At 44.4% G+C, this 15,535-nt stretch overlaps 1 protein-coding gene across 2 annotated transcripts; it reads left to right on the forward strand.

Moving 5' to 3' along the window:
- The first annotated feature begins 79 nt into the window (after positions 1–79).
- LOC110486181 (protein CASC3) lies at positions 80–14,037 on the forward strand. 2 transcript variants are annotated; one of them, XM_021557600.3, is made up of 13 exons: positions 80–332; positions 2,931–2,955; positions 3,048–3,103; positions 4,023–4,220; positions 4,321–4,466; positions 5,369–5,542; positions 5,964–6,856; positions 7,355–7,416; positions 7,554–7,662; positions 9,125–9,232; positions 10,623–10,825; positions 11,052–11,192; positions 11,953–14,037. In XM_021557600.3, exons 1-13 carry the CDS (start codon positions 147–149, stop codon positions 11,986–11,988), a joined length of 2,337 nt encoding a protein of 778 aa, XP_021413275.3. In that variant the 5' UTR covers positions 80–146; the 3' UTR covers positions 11,989–14,037. The 2 variants fall into 2 exon arrangements, with proteins under 2 accessions (XP_021413275.3, XP_021413276.3); XM_021557601.3 differs by having other exon boundaries at positions 81–332; positions 11,052–11,241.
- Positions 14,038–15,535: the final 1,498 nt, after the last annotated feature.

Here is a 15,535-nt window from a genome sequence, read left to right on the forward strand (position 1 = left end):
ACACTTGCTAATTGAAAAGAGAACTTGGCAGAAAGATTGAAATGCCTTGATTGAAAAAAGATCGAGTAGGCTAGGGCGGAATTGCGTAACTAACATTCACCCACAATTCCTGGCATTCTTCCGGTTTCCTTTATCTGATTCCTAAGATGGCGGACCGGCGACGTCGAAGGAGGCGCGCATCCCAGGACAGCGAGGAGGACGATGAATCTGGTTCGGGGTCAGAAAGTGGAAAGTCCCTTTCGCCAACGACAAAGCCCCGAGTACGGGACCCTGAACCAGTAGAGGCACCAGCTGTTCGTGTGGTGCCGGAAAACGATGCTGAATCCGAGTGTGTGAGTCTTACTCCCGAGACGCGAAGCCGATCAATTAATAGGACTTGATTAGTTGGATAACTAGCTAACTCGGCTAACGTTAGCGTGCTCGCTACTAATTCATGGCTGGGTCAACAAGTCACCCGGCTATGGGAATGGAACGGTGTCGGGCGGATAGTTGTCCGGTGTTTAGGCCAAGTCATATCCCCATGTTTTGCGTTTGCCACGTCCAGCTAATGTTTCTCATAAATCAACAAACTAACTCATGTTTTGCCGGGAACCGTCTGCAGCGCCAAACCGTAAACTAACGTTGGAGCTAGCTAACTTTGTTTTGTAATTTTAGCTTAGAATGTTTACCACGCAGGTAACGCGTTACCTAATGGTTATCTATAGGGAAGTGTTTAATTTAGCTAAGTAACGTTACTGTACTATCAGTGTTTGTAGTTAAGCTCTTTGCAACTACTGTACTAGCTAGTAGTAGCTATGCTAATGTTAAATCCAAAGGGAGCTTTGATATTGTTGAGTTATTCCACTACTGACTGTGAAAATGTGACCATAATTAACGTCGTTAACTAGTTACGATATTTACCTCCACCAATCACGCCTTATTTTTAAGTCATTTTCTTGTCCAGTAATCAGGAAAGAACTTGACTATACCCTCTTGTTTTGAATGGCCACCACTACGCCAAAGCTTGTTGATATTTATCGAAATCCCTAGTGATGTGAGGAATCCATGTTTGGCATAATGAATGGTTGTTTGATTATATTTTTATTTGACTTGGAAAGTGCACATTAATCAACGTTTCAGTAAAAGTGCACTTTTTAGTCAGCCAGCTAATTTTCAACTGCAGTCCCAGGGCAGGTTATTAAAAACAACAATACAGACAATGAGCAGTGAGCACTTGCAGAGCAACGTAGGACAAGCAACACGTAGCACGCAGACTGAGCAATAGCACAAAAAGCAACAAAATACATCAATGCAACAGTTTCCACACCCCACAAGCTATAGCATGGAAAGTGGCAATATACAACTAAGGTTTATGTTCACAAGTCTGATTGGCCTTTAGCCATGTTTTGTTGAGGTGCGATATGTAGGGCAGTTGTGTGTCTGGTGGTAGTGTGTTCCAGACATGGGAAGCTCTCACAGAGAAAGCAGGTTGATTAAATGTGCTCATGAGCTCATGCTTTCTGAGGATATAACAGTGATGATGGCTATTGGGCGTCCTATCAAGCACTTTGAGAGCCTGTTTGTAGATGGACTGAATGGGTTTTAATGTTGGGCCCAACTAATCAAGTAGTATGTTAAGATGTGTTATCATAGATTTGACTTACAGTTTTGCTACCTCCTAGTCAAACAATTTCGTATAAATCGGAAATTAGCTAGGTTGAATTAATTTGAGGCACCCTTTTCACCTGCTCTTTACGAGAGGTTGGACTCAAGTATGATGCCACGGTACTTAACATCGGATACCACCTGACATAGACATCTGGCTCAGGATCATCAGTTGCCCTCTTTGAGAAGAACATGCAGACTGTTATATTTTTTTTAAATACTTTGAGATGCAAACATGAGACACTTTGTAACCTGGACCATTACAGTAGTGAGTTCTTGTGCAGCTTGTTTGCTCTTTGCATGCACCTATATCACTATAATTTGCATACATTTAAACTTCAGATCCAGTACAGACAGAAGACAGGCTGAACAGTACTGATCCTTGGGGCACGCCCACCTCATAGCTGATAGTGGTCTACAGCTCATTGCTCACTCTGACACACTGGGTTCTGCCTTTTCAAAGTATGAGCTCATCCATCTCAAGGCGTCAGGGGAGAAGTTAAAACTTGGGACAGTTGTTTATGAGAACCTCATGGTTAAGTGTCAATCTTTCCTTAGGTCTAGAAATACAGCCCCAACAATGCCCCCTTTGTCCATATTGGACTTCACATTTTCCAGAAGAAAGCAGTTGGGCCTTTCTGTGGTGTGTTTTGCTCTGAAGTCAAACTGAATGGAGTGTAATGTGAAGGGGCTGTTGAGGTTGGCAATCAGTTGCTCTGCTACACACTTGTCAGCAACCTTCGACACCACAGGTAGTTTACTAATGGGCCTGTTACTCACTTCAGCAGGGTCACCTGATTTAAAGATGGATGTTATTATGGCCAACTTCCAGACCCTTGGAAACACCCCATGACCAATAGATGTGTTGGTGACCTTGGTAATGGGGCCAATGAGTGACTCAAACTTTTTTTTTTAATCAACATAATTGGTGAAGCAAAGGGAAATTCTAAATTGATCTGGAAGAATCTAAAAAAAAAAAGTTAACAGGGAAAGACCACAATGACACTGCAAAAAGACTGGACATCTATGTGAAAGACTAGACATTATGTGAATGACAGTCTAACACAGGATGCATTGGCCAGGTTTGGATTAGATTTTGTTTAGGAAACCATTAATTGTAAGTCAGTCTGGGTTGTGGATAGAAAAACCTGTCTGCTTCCACATCTGTGGAGAGTTGGTATCATGTGGTATCATGTTTGCCTGTCAGTGGTGTGTAGGCTACATACTGTTGCTATTTGTTGTCGGTTCAGTCGCATTGTTTGACTAGTGTTATCCTTTCTTAACAGGAAAGTGAAGATGGTGTAGGAGAAGGTGAGTCAGTGTTTGTTGATGCAATCCAATGGCCTGTCTAGAATGATGCACGCATCTGAGGCATTTCCCACAGTTGATGTTTATTTTTGCAGCTGTCCTTTCTGACTATGAAAGCGCAGATCCTGAGGAGAATGGCTCCCATTCAGAGGTAAGTTGCCACTGCTGAACAGAGTATACTAGGGTCAAATTTGAATGTAATTAAAAAATAATAATAATAATTTGCATGGGCAAAATAGTATATGACTAACCAGGTTGTTTGAATTTCAGTAATGCAGGCTTCATGAGCCTACCACAAGGTTCCCCATTCTCCCAACAGAATATCCCAACAAATAGATTGGAAAGATCATGATGTTTCTAACTTCCAAAGTATTTGTGAAAATTGTTTTGTGTATCACCATGAAAGGAGAGTCCCTCCAGGATTTTTCTATTCTGAGACCCCCCTTTTTTGTTTTGTTAAATCAACAATTCCTAGTATATTATTTAAGGGCTTGCAAATTTGACCAATCCTGCACTATTACCTCATAAAACAGTCAAATTATCGCATACAACTGACTGATCACCACACTTAAAAAGGGCTCACAATTTCAATTCCACTGCACATTTACTGCATAAAATTGTTCAATTAAGCACACATCACAAGCTTTTCCCTCGTCAGTGCATTTTTGTAACAAATTTGACAAAATCATTGCATATTGCCATGCAAAATGTCAGAATTGCTGCAGCGAAATCCTGGAGGGACTGAAAAGATGAGCAGGTTTCAACCATTGATACAGGTACCGGTATTTCGGAACACAGACCTTCTGCATTGTAGCAGCCCCTATTTGCAGGATACAGAAAAATAAAAACATTTACAATTGATGTACTCGTGCACTGCAATGCCTATGATGGTACTGGAATCCTCTTAATGAGGTCTTAACTGTGGTTCTGATGTGAAGTTTAATTTGTCCACTATGCATGGACGGTTTTGACTGCAATAAGTAGGACTCCAAGGATATTTGCATTGAGCTCTCTGACAGTATAATGATACACATGGAGCAAACTAACAAGTCTTGTGTTTTCTCTCTCAGGGAGGTGAGGAGGAGGAAGAGGTCCCTCCACCGGCTGCTGGGCCCAAACCCACTCCTGCTTCCGACACCCCTGCTGCAGAGGGGGAGCTGCAGGAGGGAGGGGGAAAGGATGGGGAGGGTGAGAAAAGTATGAGGAAAGAAGTGAAGTGTGAAGACAAAGGCAACCTGGCAGGGGAGCGGCAAAGCGGAGATGGACAGGTAAGATGGTTAATTGAAAAGAAAATGGAGTTGAGGAATCACATACAAATATAGGCCTCTTGGTCAATCATTTTGAGTAATTCTACTCTTGTGTTACTAGGAAAGCACAGAAGACTCTGAGAATAAAGGCGCTAAACCAGGCCAGAAGCTGGATGATGACCAGGATCGTAATAACCCGGCCTATATCCCCCGTAAGGGAATGTTCTTTGAGCACGACGTCAGAGGAAATGCACAGGAGGAGGAACGGTAAAGGGGGAGCGTTTACCCTTTTTATCCATGAAATGTTTTTCGTTCAACTGGAACTAGCCAAACGTGACCAACAACCACACAGAAAGGAGGAATAACTCCTAATAACTACTAATCAGGGATGCAAACTAGTCACCTTTTGATGAATTTCGCCGTTTTGAATCCAAAATAGGTGACCTATGTGATTCGTGTAGATCCGATGAGAAAAGTTTGGGGATAGAGGTGGAGGCTTTGGATCACTACTGGCTGTAAGCGAACGAGTGATGGGCGTTTGGAGCTATACTGGCTGTATCCCAGGCTCAGCCTATCGTTCACAAAACCACTGAAAGGGGGGGGGGGGGGGATTTCATTTGTTACTAAGTGAACGTTATTTTTGCACACTGAGCCTGTTGCACCTGATTGATGTCATCTATAGTGGCCACTATAATAGAGCAAACACAGAATGCTTGTTTGTGTCATGCGTTCTACTTAAAAATATTTTAAAAATCCCCAAGTGTAATATTTGTGTGTGTGGTCACAAGTGTTCTATTATGAAGGCTGTCATGGCTAACTGCAATATTAGTGTATTGTTTTTTTTCTCAAGACTTTGAGTGTAATTTGCTGTAAAGTCTAGGCAACCAGTAACATTGGGTTGCTTTCTTTACATTTTTTAGATGTGAGTTAGGTTCACATGAACCACTTATTTTACACTCAGACTGATAATGTAGATCATATTCCTTGTTGTTTAATTAGTTACCCTGCATTTCCCCCTAGCAGGGATTTTTAGCATGTTTCAGTGCAACAACAAAAAAGTGTCCCCTTTTTGGGCCCTCACCAGTTTGTATCCCTGAGTAATAGATGGGTGTTGTTTCATTGGTAAACCTGTTTATTGATATATTTGTGGCTTCTTTCCTGTCCTCCAGGCCTAAGGGTCGTAACAGGAAGCTGTGGAAGGATGAGGGTCGCTGGGAACACGATAGGTTCAGGGAGGAGGAGCAGGCGCCCAAGTCACGTGAGGAGCTGGTTGCGATCTATGGCTATGACATCCGCAACGGAGGTGTCTCCAATGAGCGGTCGTATAGACAGCGCAAGCCCAGGTACTACTAACCCTTCAACTCTATTGGCCCAGTGTTCAAATCCCCATGTCCCTGACAGCCTGTAACACTAACCACCAGTACTGTCTATCGTGCCAATTTATATTAACAGGCACAATGTCACCCCCTTACAATGTCATCTCGCGAAAAACCACAATGGTTAACTACAGGGGTGGCAATAATTTTGGCATGAGGGTCACGTTGAGGTAAAAATAGATAGTGAAGAGCTTTTTGCAGGACAGAAAAGAGAAAATTCTTTGAAAATATATAGGTCCCCATTTATAAATTCTACATACTTACTATCTCGTTTTAGATGTTAAAAATAAATAAAAAACAAAACATAATCTGGCCCACGTACCATAGTTTGCCCATTGCTGGTCTACTTGCAGCTTGTCCTCACACTAGCCGCCTCCTCCCCCTGCAGACACAGCACCTCTCCAGTCCGGGACAAGCGCTGGCAGGACGGAGACTGGGAGAGGCCTGTCCATACCTCCTGGCAGCAAGGAGGGAACCCCAACAGCCGTAGCGCCCCCCCAGCCGTGGCCCTGCAGCAGTCTGGTCCTCCCACCTCAGCAGCCCCAAACACCCAGCGCAGCAACAACCCCCCCAGGCCCTCCTCCCACCCCCCTCCCCGGGGCTTCCAGGGCAACCGCCCTCCCCAGGCACACCACAGGAATGACCGAAACCAGGAGTCCCAACGGCCAGGCCCCAAGGCACACCCCGCCGAGCCCCTCCAGACCCGGAGTTTACCGCCCATGGACGGGGAACAAGGCCCCAGGGGCCGGGGGAACAGAGGGGCCCATACAGAGCGCAGCCCTTCGGTTGTGGTGGAAGAAGTCCGCAGCGAGGAGGATGACGAGCGCAACACAACTACAGTGACAACGTCACAGTCCGTGTACTACAATCGCCACTACAGTGGCAAGGGAGATCGCGAAAGGGACTCTGCGCCACCGCCACGACGACAGGAGCAGCAGCGAGGGGGATCTGCTCCTCCGGCAGACAACCAGGTTACCCGCGATGCCTCCCCGGCTCCAGAGCGCCCCGTGGAGAAGAAGTCGTATTCCCTAGCCAGGAGAACTCGCACCCGGGCCACTGAGCTGGGCAAGCAGGCCTCTCTTGAGGAGCCTGCCTCCACCATCTCTTCCTCGGCCCTGAAGAGTGAGCCGTGGCCTGGCCCCGGTCAGAGTCAGGGGGATGCTGGAGACAGCAGCCAGGGGACAGTACTCGCAGGGTTGGACCAGGACCTGACCAGACTCAGCCTGGCCGGACCGAACTGGCCCCAGAACCCATCTTCATATCTACGCGCTGAGATGAGGGGTGAGCCTTCTCTTTTGTTCTCTCCTTTCTCGCTCGCTCTACCCCTTTTTAATTTTTTACATTTTTTTAATTTTGAGTATTATGTAGTGACACACACCCTCTCAGAGCTCCAGCCGCACTGTTACAAGCAGCTCAGTCACCACTGCACCAGCATCCCAGGTGAAGCTAAGCAGCAGCTCCCTGGTGCAGCACTGAGTTGGTTGGTCGGTCGGTCAGTTGCTGACCGCTCAGTGTGGCTGGTTGACATAATGAGGCCATTGCAGTCAGTGTGGAGCAGTGTGGGCAGACGGTAGTGTGGGAATGGAAGTCTCTCTCTCTCCTAAGCCTTGCACGTAGTCTGGAGCCTGGGAGGTTTTTATTGTGCAATACATCGAAAATAAAATGTACTTTTGGCACCTGAGGTTTAAAGTGCCTCAAGTACACATTTTGTCAGGACAGAAACCCTAGTTGGATTTGTTTTGCTTGCGTGTTGTCGACCCTCTTCTCGTCTCTTTGCAGGCATCCCTAGCTCTATACACATGGGTGGAGCACCTCCACAATACAGTAACATAGAAGAGCTGGTGAGTAGGCCTGCTTGTGTTATGTACCAAGATGAGTTTGTCATTTTTATATGTTGCCTTCAAGGGGAAATCTGGCATTTTTTACCTGACATTTTGAGTGGTTCGGTTAGCTCTCATCCTCTTTCTCTCCATCTCAGGGAGCTGGTAACCGGGCAAAGCGGTACTCGTCCCAGCGCCAGAGGCCAAGCCCGGAGCCCGCTCCTCCTATGCACATAGGGGTCATGGAGGGCCACTACTACGAGCCCAGTGAGTCAGTGCCACACACTACCACCAGAAGGCAGGGCACAACTGAAAACACACACTAGCCGGTGTCTTTGTCCATAGGCTCAGAGCCAGGCTCTGGTAGAATCAGTACTAAACTACAACATGTTTTAGCTGCATTAAAAAGCTGTTTTAAAATGTTTTAACTGTTTTGAGAGGTTAGTTAGAATGGTAGGGTACACGGGTATCTGTGGAGCTGTCATAAACATGTAGCTTATGTTATAGTTTAACACATGATTACCTGATTGCCACATCAGATACTTGTGTGTGTGTATATATAGTGTATGTGGACACCTCTTCAAATTAGTGGATATGGCTTGTACAGCCACTCCCGTTGCTGACCGGTGTATTACATTGAGCACACAACCATGCAATCTCCATAGACAAACGTCAGTAGAATGGCCTTACTGAAGAGCTCAGGGTCTTTCAACGTGGCACCATCATACGATGCCACCTTTCCAACAAGTCAGTTCGACAAATTTCTGCCCTGCTAGAGCTGCCCTGGTCAACTGTACGTGCTGTTATTGTGATGTGGAAACGTCTAGGAGCAACAACGGCTCAGGCGTGAAGCGGTAGGCCACACAAGAATGGGACCGCCGAGTGCTGAAGCGGGTAAAAATCATCAGTCCTCGGTTGCGTCACTCACTACCGAGTTCCAAACTGCCACTGGAAGCAACGTCAGCACAAGGACTATTCGTCGGGAGCTTCATGAAAGATCTAAGATCACCATGTGCAATGCCAAGCGTCGCCTGGAGTGGCGTAAAGCTTGCCGCCATTGCACCAGTGGAAACGCATTGTGTGGAGAAATGTCCGACAGGCGAATCTCGGTTTGGTAGATGCCAGAAGAAAGTTACCTGCCCCAATGCATGAATATGGTCTGGGGCTGTTTATCATGGTTCGGGCTTGGCCCCTTAGTTCCAGTGAAGGGATAACTTAATGCTACAGCATAACTTACATTCTAGAATATTCTGTACTTCCAACTTGGCAACAGTTTGGGGAAGGACCTTTCCTGTTTCAGCATGACAATGCCCCCGTGCACAAAGTGAGGTCTGTACAGAAATGTTTTTTTTTTTTGAGATCGGTGTGGAAGACCTTGACTTGCCTGCACAGAACCTTGACCTCAATCCCATCGAACACCTTTGGGATGAATTAGAAAGCTGACTGCGAGCCAGGCCTAATCGCCCAACATCTGTGCCTGACCTCACTAATGCTCTTGTGGCTGAATGGAAGTCCCCGCAGCAATGTTCCAACATCCAGTGGTAAGCCTTCCCTGGAGAGTAGAGGCTGTCATAGCAGCAGAGGGGGACCAACTCCATATTAATGCCTATGATTTAGGAATGTTTGAAAAGCAGGTGTCCACATACTTTTGGTTTGGTCGTGGAGTTGTAGAATAATATACTGTAGAGTGTAAACGTGAGTGTAAATGCTATATTGTCTCCTCCTGCAGTGTCTTACCAAGGACCAATCTATTCCCACGGCGACAGCCCCGCCCCCCTCCCACCCCAGGGCATTCTGGTCCAGCCTGAGATGCACCTCCCCCACCCAGGACACCCAGGTTAGTGTCTGTCAACTTGCTGCCAGGGAAATACATGGTGTGGGAAGCAGTTACCCCTCAACTAAGATGACAGATAGGAACTTGGCCTGGAGTCTTCGCTGGCAAAAAAAATAAATCGATGACAAGCTTTCTTGAACATCACTTACCTCTGCATAATCACCATGCAAGTGAAGACATGTTCAATCAACTCGGTAATAGTATTGCTTAAATTCTCAACTCTCAAATTAATTGTTATTCTTACTGGATTAATGAAGAAAAATAACTACTTTGTATAGTGCTTTTCAACAAGTGTTTCACGTCATAAGAAGTTGACTCCAGACTAGGGATGTGAAAAATGTACAATTTGTCTTTAACCATTTTTTTTTTTTTAACGATAAGAAGAAAAAAAACATAAAATGACATGTGAATTCACAATGGAGATATGGTTATTCATATGACCACTAGGGGGCAATGGCGCTCAATCCACCCCAGTCATGGCTGCCAGACGGCGCTCACCTTACTGCTGTCCCCCACCCACTCAGCAATGATGGTAGGCTCTCTCCTGTGTGCCTCTTCTCCATGCTCGGTGGTCAGCACATGGGACTTAATGTCCCGCTTCTCATCAATGTGATGGCTCGTGGCAATGATGTATGACCGCGTGTTCAGATTGCAGAGCAATCATTGTACAATTTCACTTTCCGGGGCTTCACAGTTTTTCTTGTAGTCTGGTTCTAGATATACCATCAGGGCATTGAAGCCGACATCCTCTACCATTGACAATGGCTGCATATTAACTGCAATAGTTTCTGTAATCAGCGCTGTTATTTTCTCCATCCCTTATCGCACTTCTTTTCTTGTGAAGATCCTGTCTTTTGTTGGGGTCCTGTGCTGCTGCCAGCAATGTTTCGAGTCTCGCAGTGCCTCCCTTTCAGATAGTTGAGCATTCTACCTGTACTGCCATTGTAGCTCAATTCCACTTTGCAAAGTTTGCATTTCACTACCTAATTTAACCTCTAATTGCCGTACGGGACTTTGCTGTTGTCACTTCCCTGTCTCACTCTGACATTTTCCCAACTGTTAGCAATGATGACGTGCTTTATATTCGTGGCAAATAATTTCGAAAGATTCATATCTCCTAACGTTACAGCATTATTGCGTTAGGTATGTTTATTTTTTCCCTTTTATGATGACTGGTGACCTTTTTTAATGGTAGTTGTGTGATAACTAAATGCACTGTGATTTTAATTGTGGGGGAGGGAAATGTGTTTCGGTGAAGGATTTTTTTTTTTCAAAATGTTTACAATTTCATTTAAATGGCCACTTCTACTCCTGACCAGAAATGCCGGTATGGTATTGGCTACTGTATGGGTCTGTCTGGTCACACCCATGAACCCCTCCTGTCTCCCCTCAGGTCTACACCCCCACCAGTCGAGCGGCCCCATGCCCAACCCGGCTCTCTACGCTGCTCCCCCTGTCTCCATGTCCCCTGGACAGCCCCCTCCACAGCAGCTGTTGGCCCCGCCATTCTACCCTCCGCCGGGTGTCATGACCTTTGGGAACACCAACTACCCCTACCCGGCAGGAGCCACCCTGCCCCCCATGTACAACCCCCCGGTGAGACCTCTGCCCTCGACATCATAGCTACCATATCTGCATGTCAAATGTTGCTATATATTCTACCCAGTGCAACATTACTGTTGCAATATTCTGTCAGCTCTGCAATTCTTGGCAAATGTATAAGGGGTGTTCGACTCTACCGTTAACATTTAGGAATGTGTAGCACATGCTACAAACATGCTGGTATTTACACTCATGCGTAAACCGTTTAACCTCCCCTCAGGCCCAGTCGCAGGTGTACGGCCAGTCGCAGGTGTACGGTGGGGTGACGTACTACGACCCGATGCAGCAGCAAGCCCAGCCCAAACCCTCGCCTCCCCGGCGTTCCTCCCAGCCCGTCACCGTCAAACCTCCCCCACCAGAGGTAGGGTACGGCCCGGAGTGAGCCCCGAACCCCAGCGACCCAACAACTGGCAAGTCTTCAGTCTCTCGCCCACTCGCCCAATCAAACACCAAGACTTAGACCTGCCTCAGTCCTAACTGGATGAGCCGGTGTGAGAGTAGGACAAAAGGGAAGGTTATGTTCTTTTAAAATGTTGGTGATGTTGAAAGTCTGTTCTGTTGGGTGGGTGAGGAGTACGGACTAGGTCTGTGAAGCTGTAGGTCACACTATACCCAGCCGTACATGTGTCTGTGTTCCTCTTTTTTTTTTATTTTTAGCCCCCGTTCAAACGTATGCTACATGTCTAAATCAAATGATGTTTTTGCCTTGGACACGTGTGAAGGCCAGTGGCTCTGAGTCGGAGGAAAGCAGCTGAATGTGTGTTTAGATCTCTGCTCTCCAGTTCGTTCTGACAGACGAGCTCCTCTTATCCCCTAGAGCTCCTCCTAAAACTGCCTTCAAACTGATGTCTCTTTTTGAAATGTGAGTGGACACACACACACTCTACAGAGACATGATTCAAAATCCCAGCAGATTTGCAGAGGTAACCTGCAAACAAACGAATGCCCAACACCTAGCTGCGTGAAAATCTCAAGACTTTTCCAAATGAGCTCAATTGTAATTGCTGAACCATGCGTTCATGTCTCTCTCGCCTCCCTCTTCCTGCCTAATCCAAAGCTTGTGCGAAAGAACGGTTGCGCTGATTTGTCCCGTTTTTGCTATTTTTTTCCCGTCTCTCCAGGACCGGAGTGGGAAGGCCAGTCAGATCAGATCCTAGCACGGCGTTCCGAATGACTACGCCAGTCGGAAGAGAGCGAGGGACAGGGAGACAGGGTCTGCAATAGAGGACCAGCGCCACCTGTGGAGCGGATGATGAATAGAGTTTTTATCTGCCTTGTGTTCAGGTGCACCATTGGTCGGTCGCCCACAATGCTGAAGGGTTTTTTGCTGTTTTGGTACACCTACTAGTGTTTTGCCTCTGAGTGGAGTGCTGTCTTAAAACCCCTATAAAATGTAACCATATAAAACTGTTAAAGAAAGCCCTTGGTAACAACTCCTCTTTAAACATTACTTGACACCGATGACGACATTCGTAGAATTTTGTTCCTTCTAACAATCTGTCGTTCAACTGTAGGTATATTCATGCAGAAAAATGTGTTGTAAGCTCGAACAAATGTTTAGGACTGGGTTAAATGTGTCATGTGAGTATTATGGAGAGTTATAACTGGGATAGGTAGTCATTTTATGTGGGCTAGCTAGAGCTGTGTTCGTCCCACCCACCAGACAGATTCTACTCCAGTGTTTCCGGAACCCTCCATAGCTAAAAAAAAAATTTTTTTTTTTACATTTACACTCCCCTACGTATTTATTTGGACAGTGAAGCAAAACTTTAAATGTCTACTCCAGCGTTTTGGATTTGAGATCAATGTTTCATACGAGGTGGCAGTACAGAATGTCGCCTTCTGTTTAATTTAAGGCTCTTTCGATTAAATATTTTTTTTCCTTTTTTAGAAATGAAAGCACTATGTATCTAGTCCAATCAAATGAAATATTTGAATCTCATCTAAATGCTGGAGTAGAGACAAATTGTTTTGCTTCACTGTCCAAGTAAATATGTGGAGGAGTGTCTCATTTCATCTCACAACGGCATTGTAGGTCTTAGTTTTTATTTTATGGTTTTAAGTCTCGTTAACGCACTTTTATTTTTTTATTTTTTTTTTTAGATAAAGAATAAATCCTATATACAAATGGTGCTAACCTATAGCTAGTACCCTAGAATTTCAACTTGTTCTTTTCCATTTCTCTTGATACCTTCCACATTGTACTGTTTTTTTTTGTTGTTGTTTTAAACGTATTACTGTATTACCAGAGAACCATTTAACTTTGCCTGAAACTGATGTACTTGACAGTGCTACTGCTTGGTGATAGCTTTCTCTAATGTAAGTGTGTGTATATAGATAAATGTATATTTAAAGCCTGTGGCTTAAATTCGTATAAATACTACCACCTTGTTATCAAATGAATACTGTCACAATGAACAAAAGTCTGCAGGGATGTCCTGTCTGTTTTCTGTATACATGGTTATGGATGGATGGATAAAAAATACATTGAAAAACATCTGGCTTTTGACATTTTAAATGGTGGTTTGGAGGTTTGCTTTTTCCTTATTTCCTCAGAATCCTTTTTGTAAAAGTAGAGTGACTGGTGTGGCTACTCTACCACTAAACTGGGTCTGTTTGCAGAACATACTGCTGATCTGAAATGGTTTTTTTTTTGCCTAAAGAAAATTCCTTTAACTGCTGCGTTTTACACAGGCAGCCCAATTCTGAGCGTTTTCCACTAATTGGTCTTTTGACCAATCACATCAGATATTTTTCAGATCTGATTGGTCAAAAGACTGAATAGAAGTCTAAAAGCAACCTACAATACATGCATGTTATACATACATAGATATGATTGTGAAAATAATTCAGTTGGTGCTGGTGGCTGCAAGCTGTTATAGTAAGTCTGCCTGGAAAAGGGCAGCTTATTGATGTATCTTTAAATTGGCTTTATCTTTTCTTAAACTACTGAATCAGTATAAACTGAATTGAGTTGAATTAAGTTATTTGTTTAGAAATGGCTGGTAATGTTATTTTAAATATTTAATTTTCTCTGCCTTAATAAATTGTTTTGAAATGTTTCATTTTAAATAAAGGTTACATTTAAAAAAATTACTAGACCTGCCAACACTGAGGGCTTGTTTCATAGATGTTTGAATATAAAATGTTTCTTTGTGGAGCAAATTTTGTTTAGACAGAGGAATATTAAACAAAGTATAGGATAATGATTGTCGTGTGGTTGATTTGAAGTTAATTCAATGGCTACCACTGGATGGCGACATTGTGCCAAGCCTTCAGACTGACTGCATGGTACTGCGTTTCTCATGTAGGCCTATTAAACATTTAAATCATTCACAAATCAACTATATGTATTATTTAAATAAGTCATTTACCAGACACTCTTATCCAGAGAAACTTACAGTATCCCGTGTGTACATTTTCATACTGGTCCCCCGTGGGAGTCAAACCCACAACATTGGTGTTGCAAACACCATGCTCCACCAACGGCCATACGGGACTACCTATCTACGAACTGATGGCCATAATTCTACAAGTCAGAATACTCAATGATACAATTTGCCCTTTCCAGTTGACCCTTAAGTTAACATGACTTGAGTCCAGCCATCACATGAAAATTAAATTAGGTGCATTTCACTGTTGTATTATAATGGGGCCATTGATGGATGGTAAAATGGCCCACTTATAATGGCTGGGGCCTGTACTGAGACTAAAAGGCCTCTTGCTGTGGAGCTACAGAGATGAGTGACAGCTTGATGGCAAGAGACATTAACGGGTCAATTTTGACTCTTCGAGTGGAAAATATGGTTTGTGTTTCAAAAACGAGGTGAACACAATTTATTCAAATCTGAATAAGAGGACAAGGCATTGCTGTATTTGTATACTTAACCATAGCCCTTGTTTGGTTAGCTACGTTGTACAGGATAGGCTACAAAGGAAATGCACTTGCCTGCCATCTCTTTGCCAGGGTCCCTCTGTCTGTCTCTATGCCTATCTGGTGCTGACATTACCAATAGGGTGGAATCTCACTTTCTGCCATGTAGCAAATTACAATGTTTCTGTCATGACATCTTCTGGAGAATGTAGGAATACAGAGTACACTTTGAAAATAGCTACAACGGCATTATCTACTTACCAATGTGGTATCTCGCTTCATACAAGCATGGATGAGAATAGTGTATCCACTTAAATGTATTTGTAGCGCTTTCCACAGTCATTTGTCACAGACTACTGTTTATTACAAAAGCCAGGTGTAAACTCTCACAGAGCATACTGAAGGTGACATTTGGCATTGAGATGAAACACTTGTGGAAGAAACATTGAGAGGAACCAGACCGTATGAAAGATTTCAAGTAAAGCTGAGCGTTAGGGAGCCTACTGGTCTGGTGTAAGAGGAGTGCGGGTGGGAGGAGCTGAGGGAAGCCTAGGGGTACTCAAGCTTCTACATCAATAATTGTGTATGAATGAGGTCAAAACTCTGAATATTGCACAGCCAGGGGGCTAAAAGCTGAACTAATTCAAACTCCCTAGACCGCTGTGGAGGTTTACTTTGATCTTGGCCCATGGTATAATATGTATATTTTAGCTGAGAGTTTCAGAGTTAAGCCACTGTTAAAATTCAACCATTCTTTCTTTGAAGGTTAGGATTGTGGAGACATTATGACCAAAAACATTTTTATTGGTAGCCTACCATAACTAATAGGT

The sequence above is a fragment of the Oncorhynchus mykiss genome, chromosome 13 (genome assembly GCF_057628025.1).
Source record: "Oncorhynchus mykiss isolate SJ-2025 chromosome 13, ASM5762802v1, whole genome shotgun sequence".
Taxonomy (NCBI): Eukaryota; Metazoa; Chordata; class Actinopteri; order Salmoniformes; family Salmonidae; genus Oncorhynchus; species Oncorhynchus mykiss.

Bases quoted from the DNA above. Each gene is read 5' to 3' on its own strand.
- LOC110486181 (XM_021557600.3), top strand. From the start codon at position 147: ATGGCGGACCGGCGACGTCGAAGGAGGCGCGCATCCCAGGACAGCGAG. The intron at 5,543-5,963 runs GTACTACTAACC...CTCCCCCTGCAG, and splicing joins TATAGACAGCGCAAGCCCAG to ACACAGCACCTCTCCAGTCC. The intron at 9,233-10,622 runs GTTAGTGTCTGT...GTCTCCCCTCAG, and splicing joins CCCCCACCCAGGACACCCAG to GTCTACACCCCCACCAGTCG.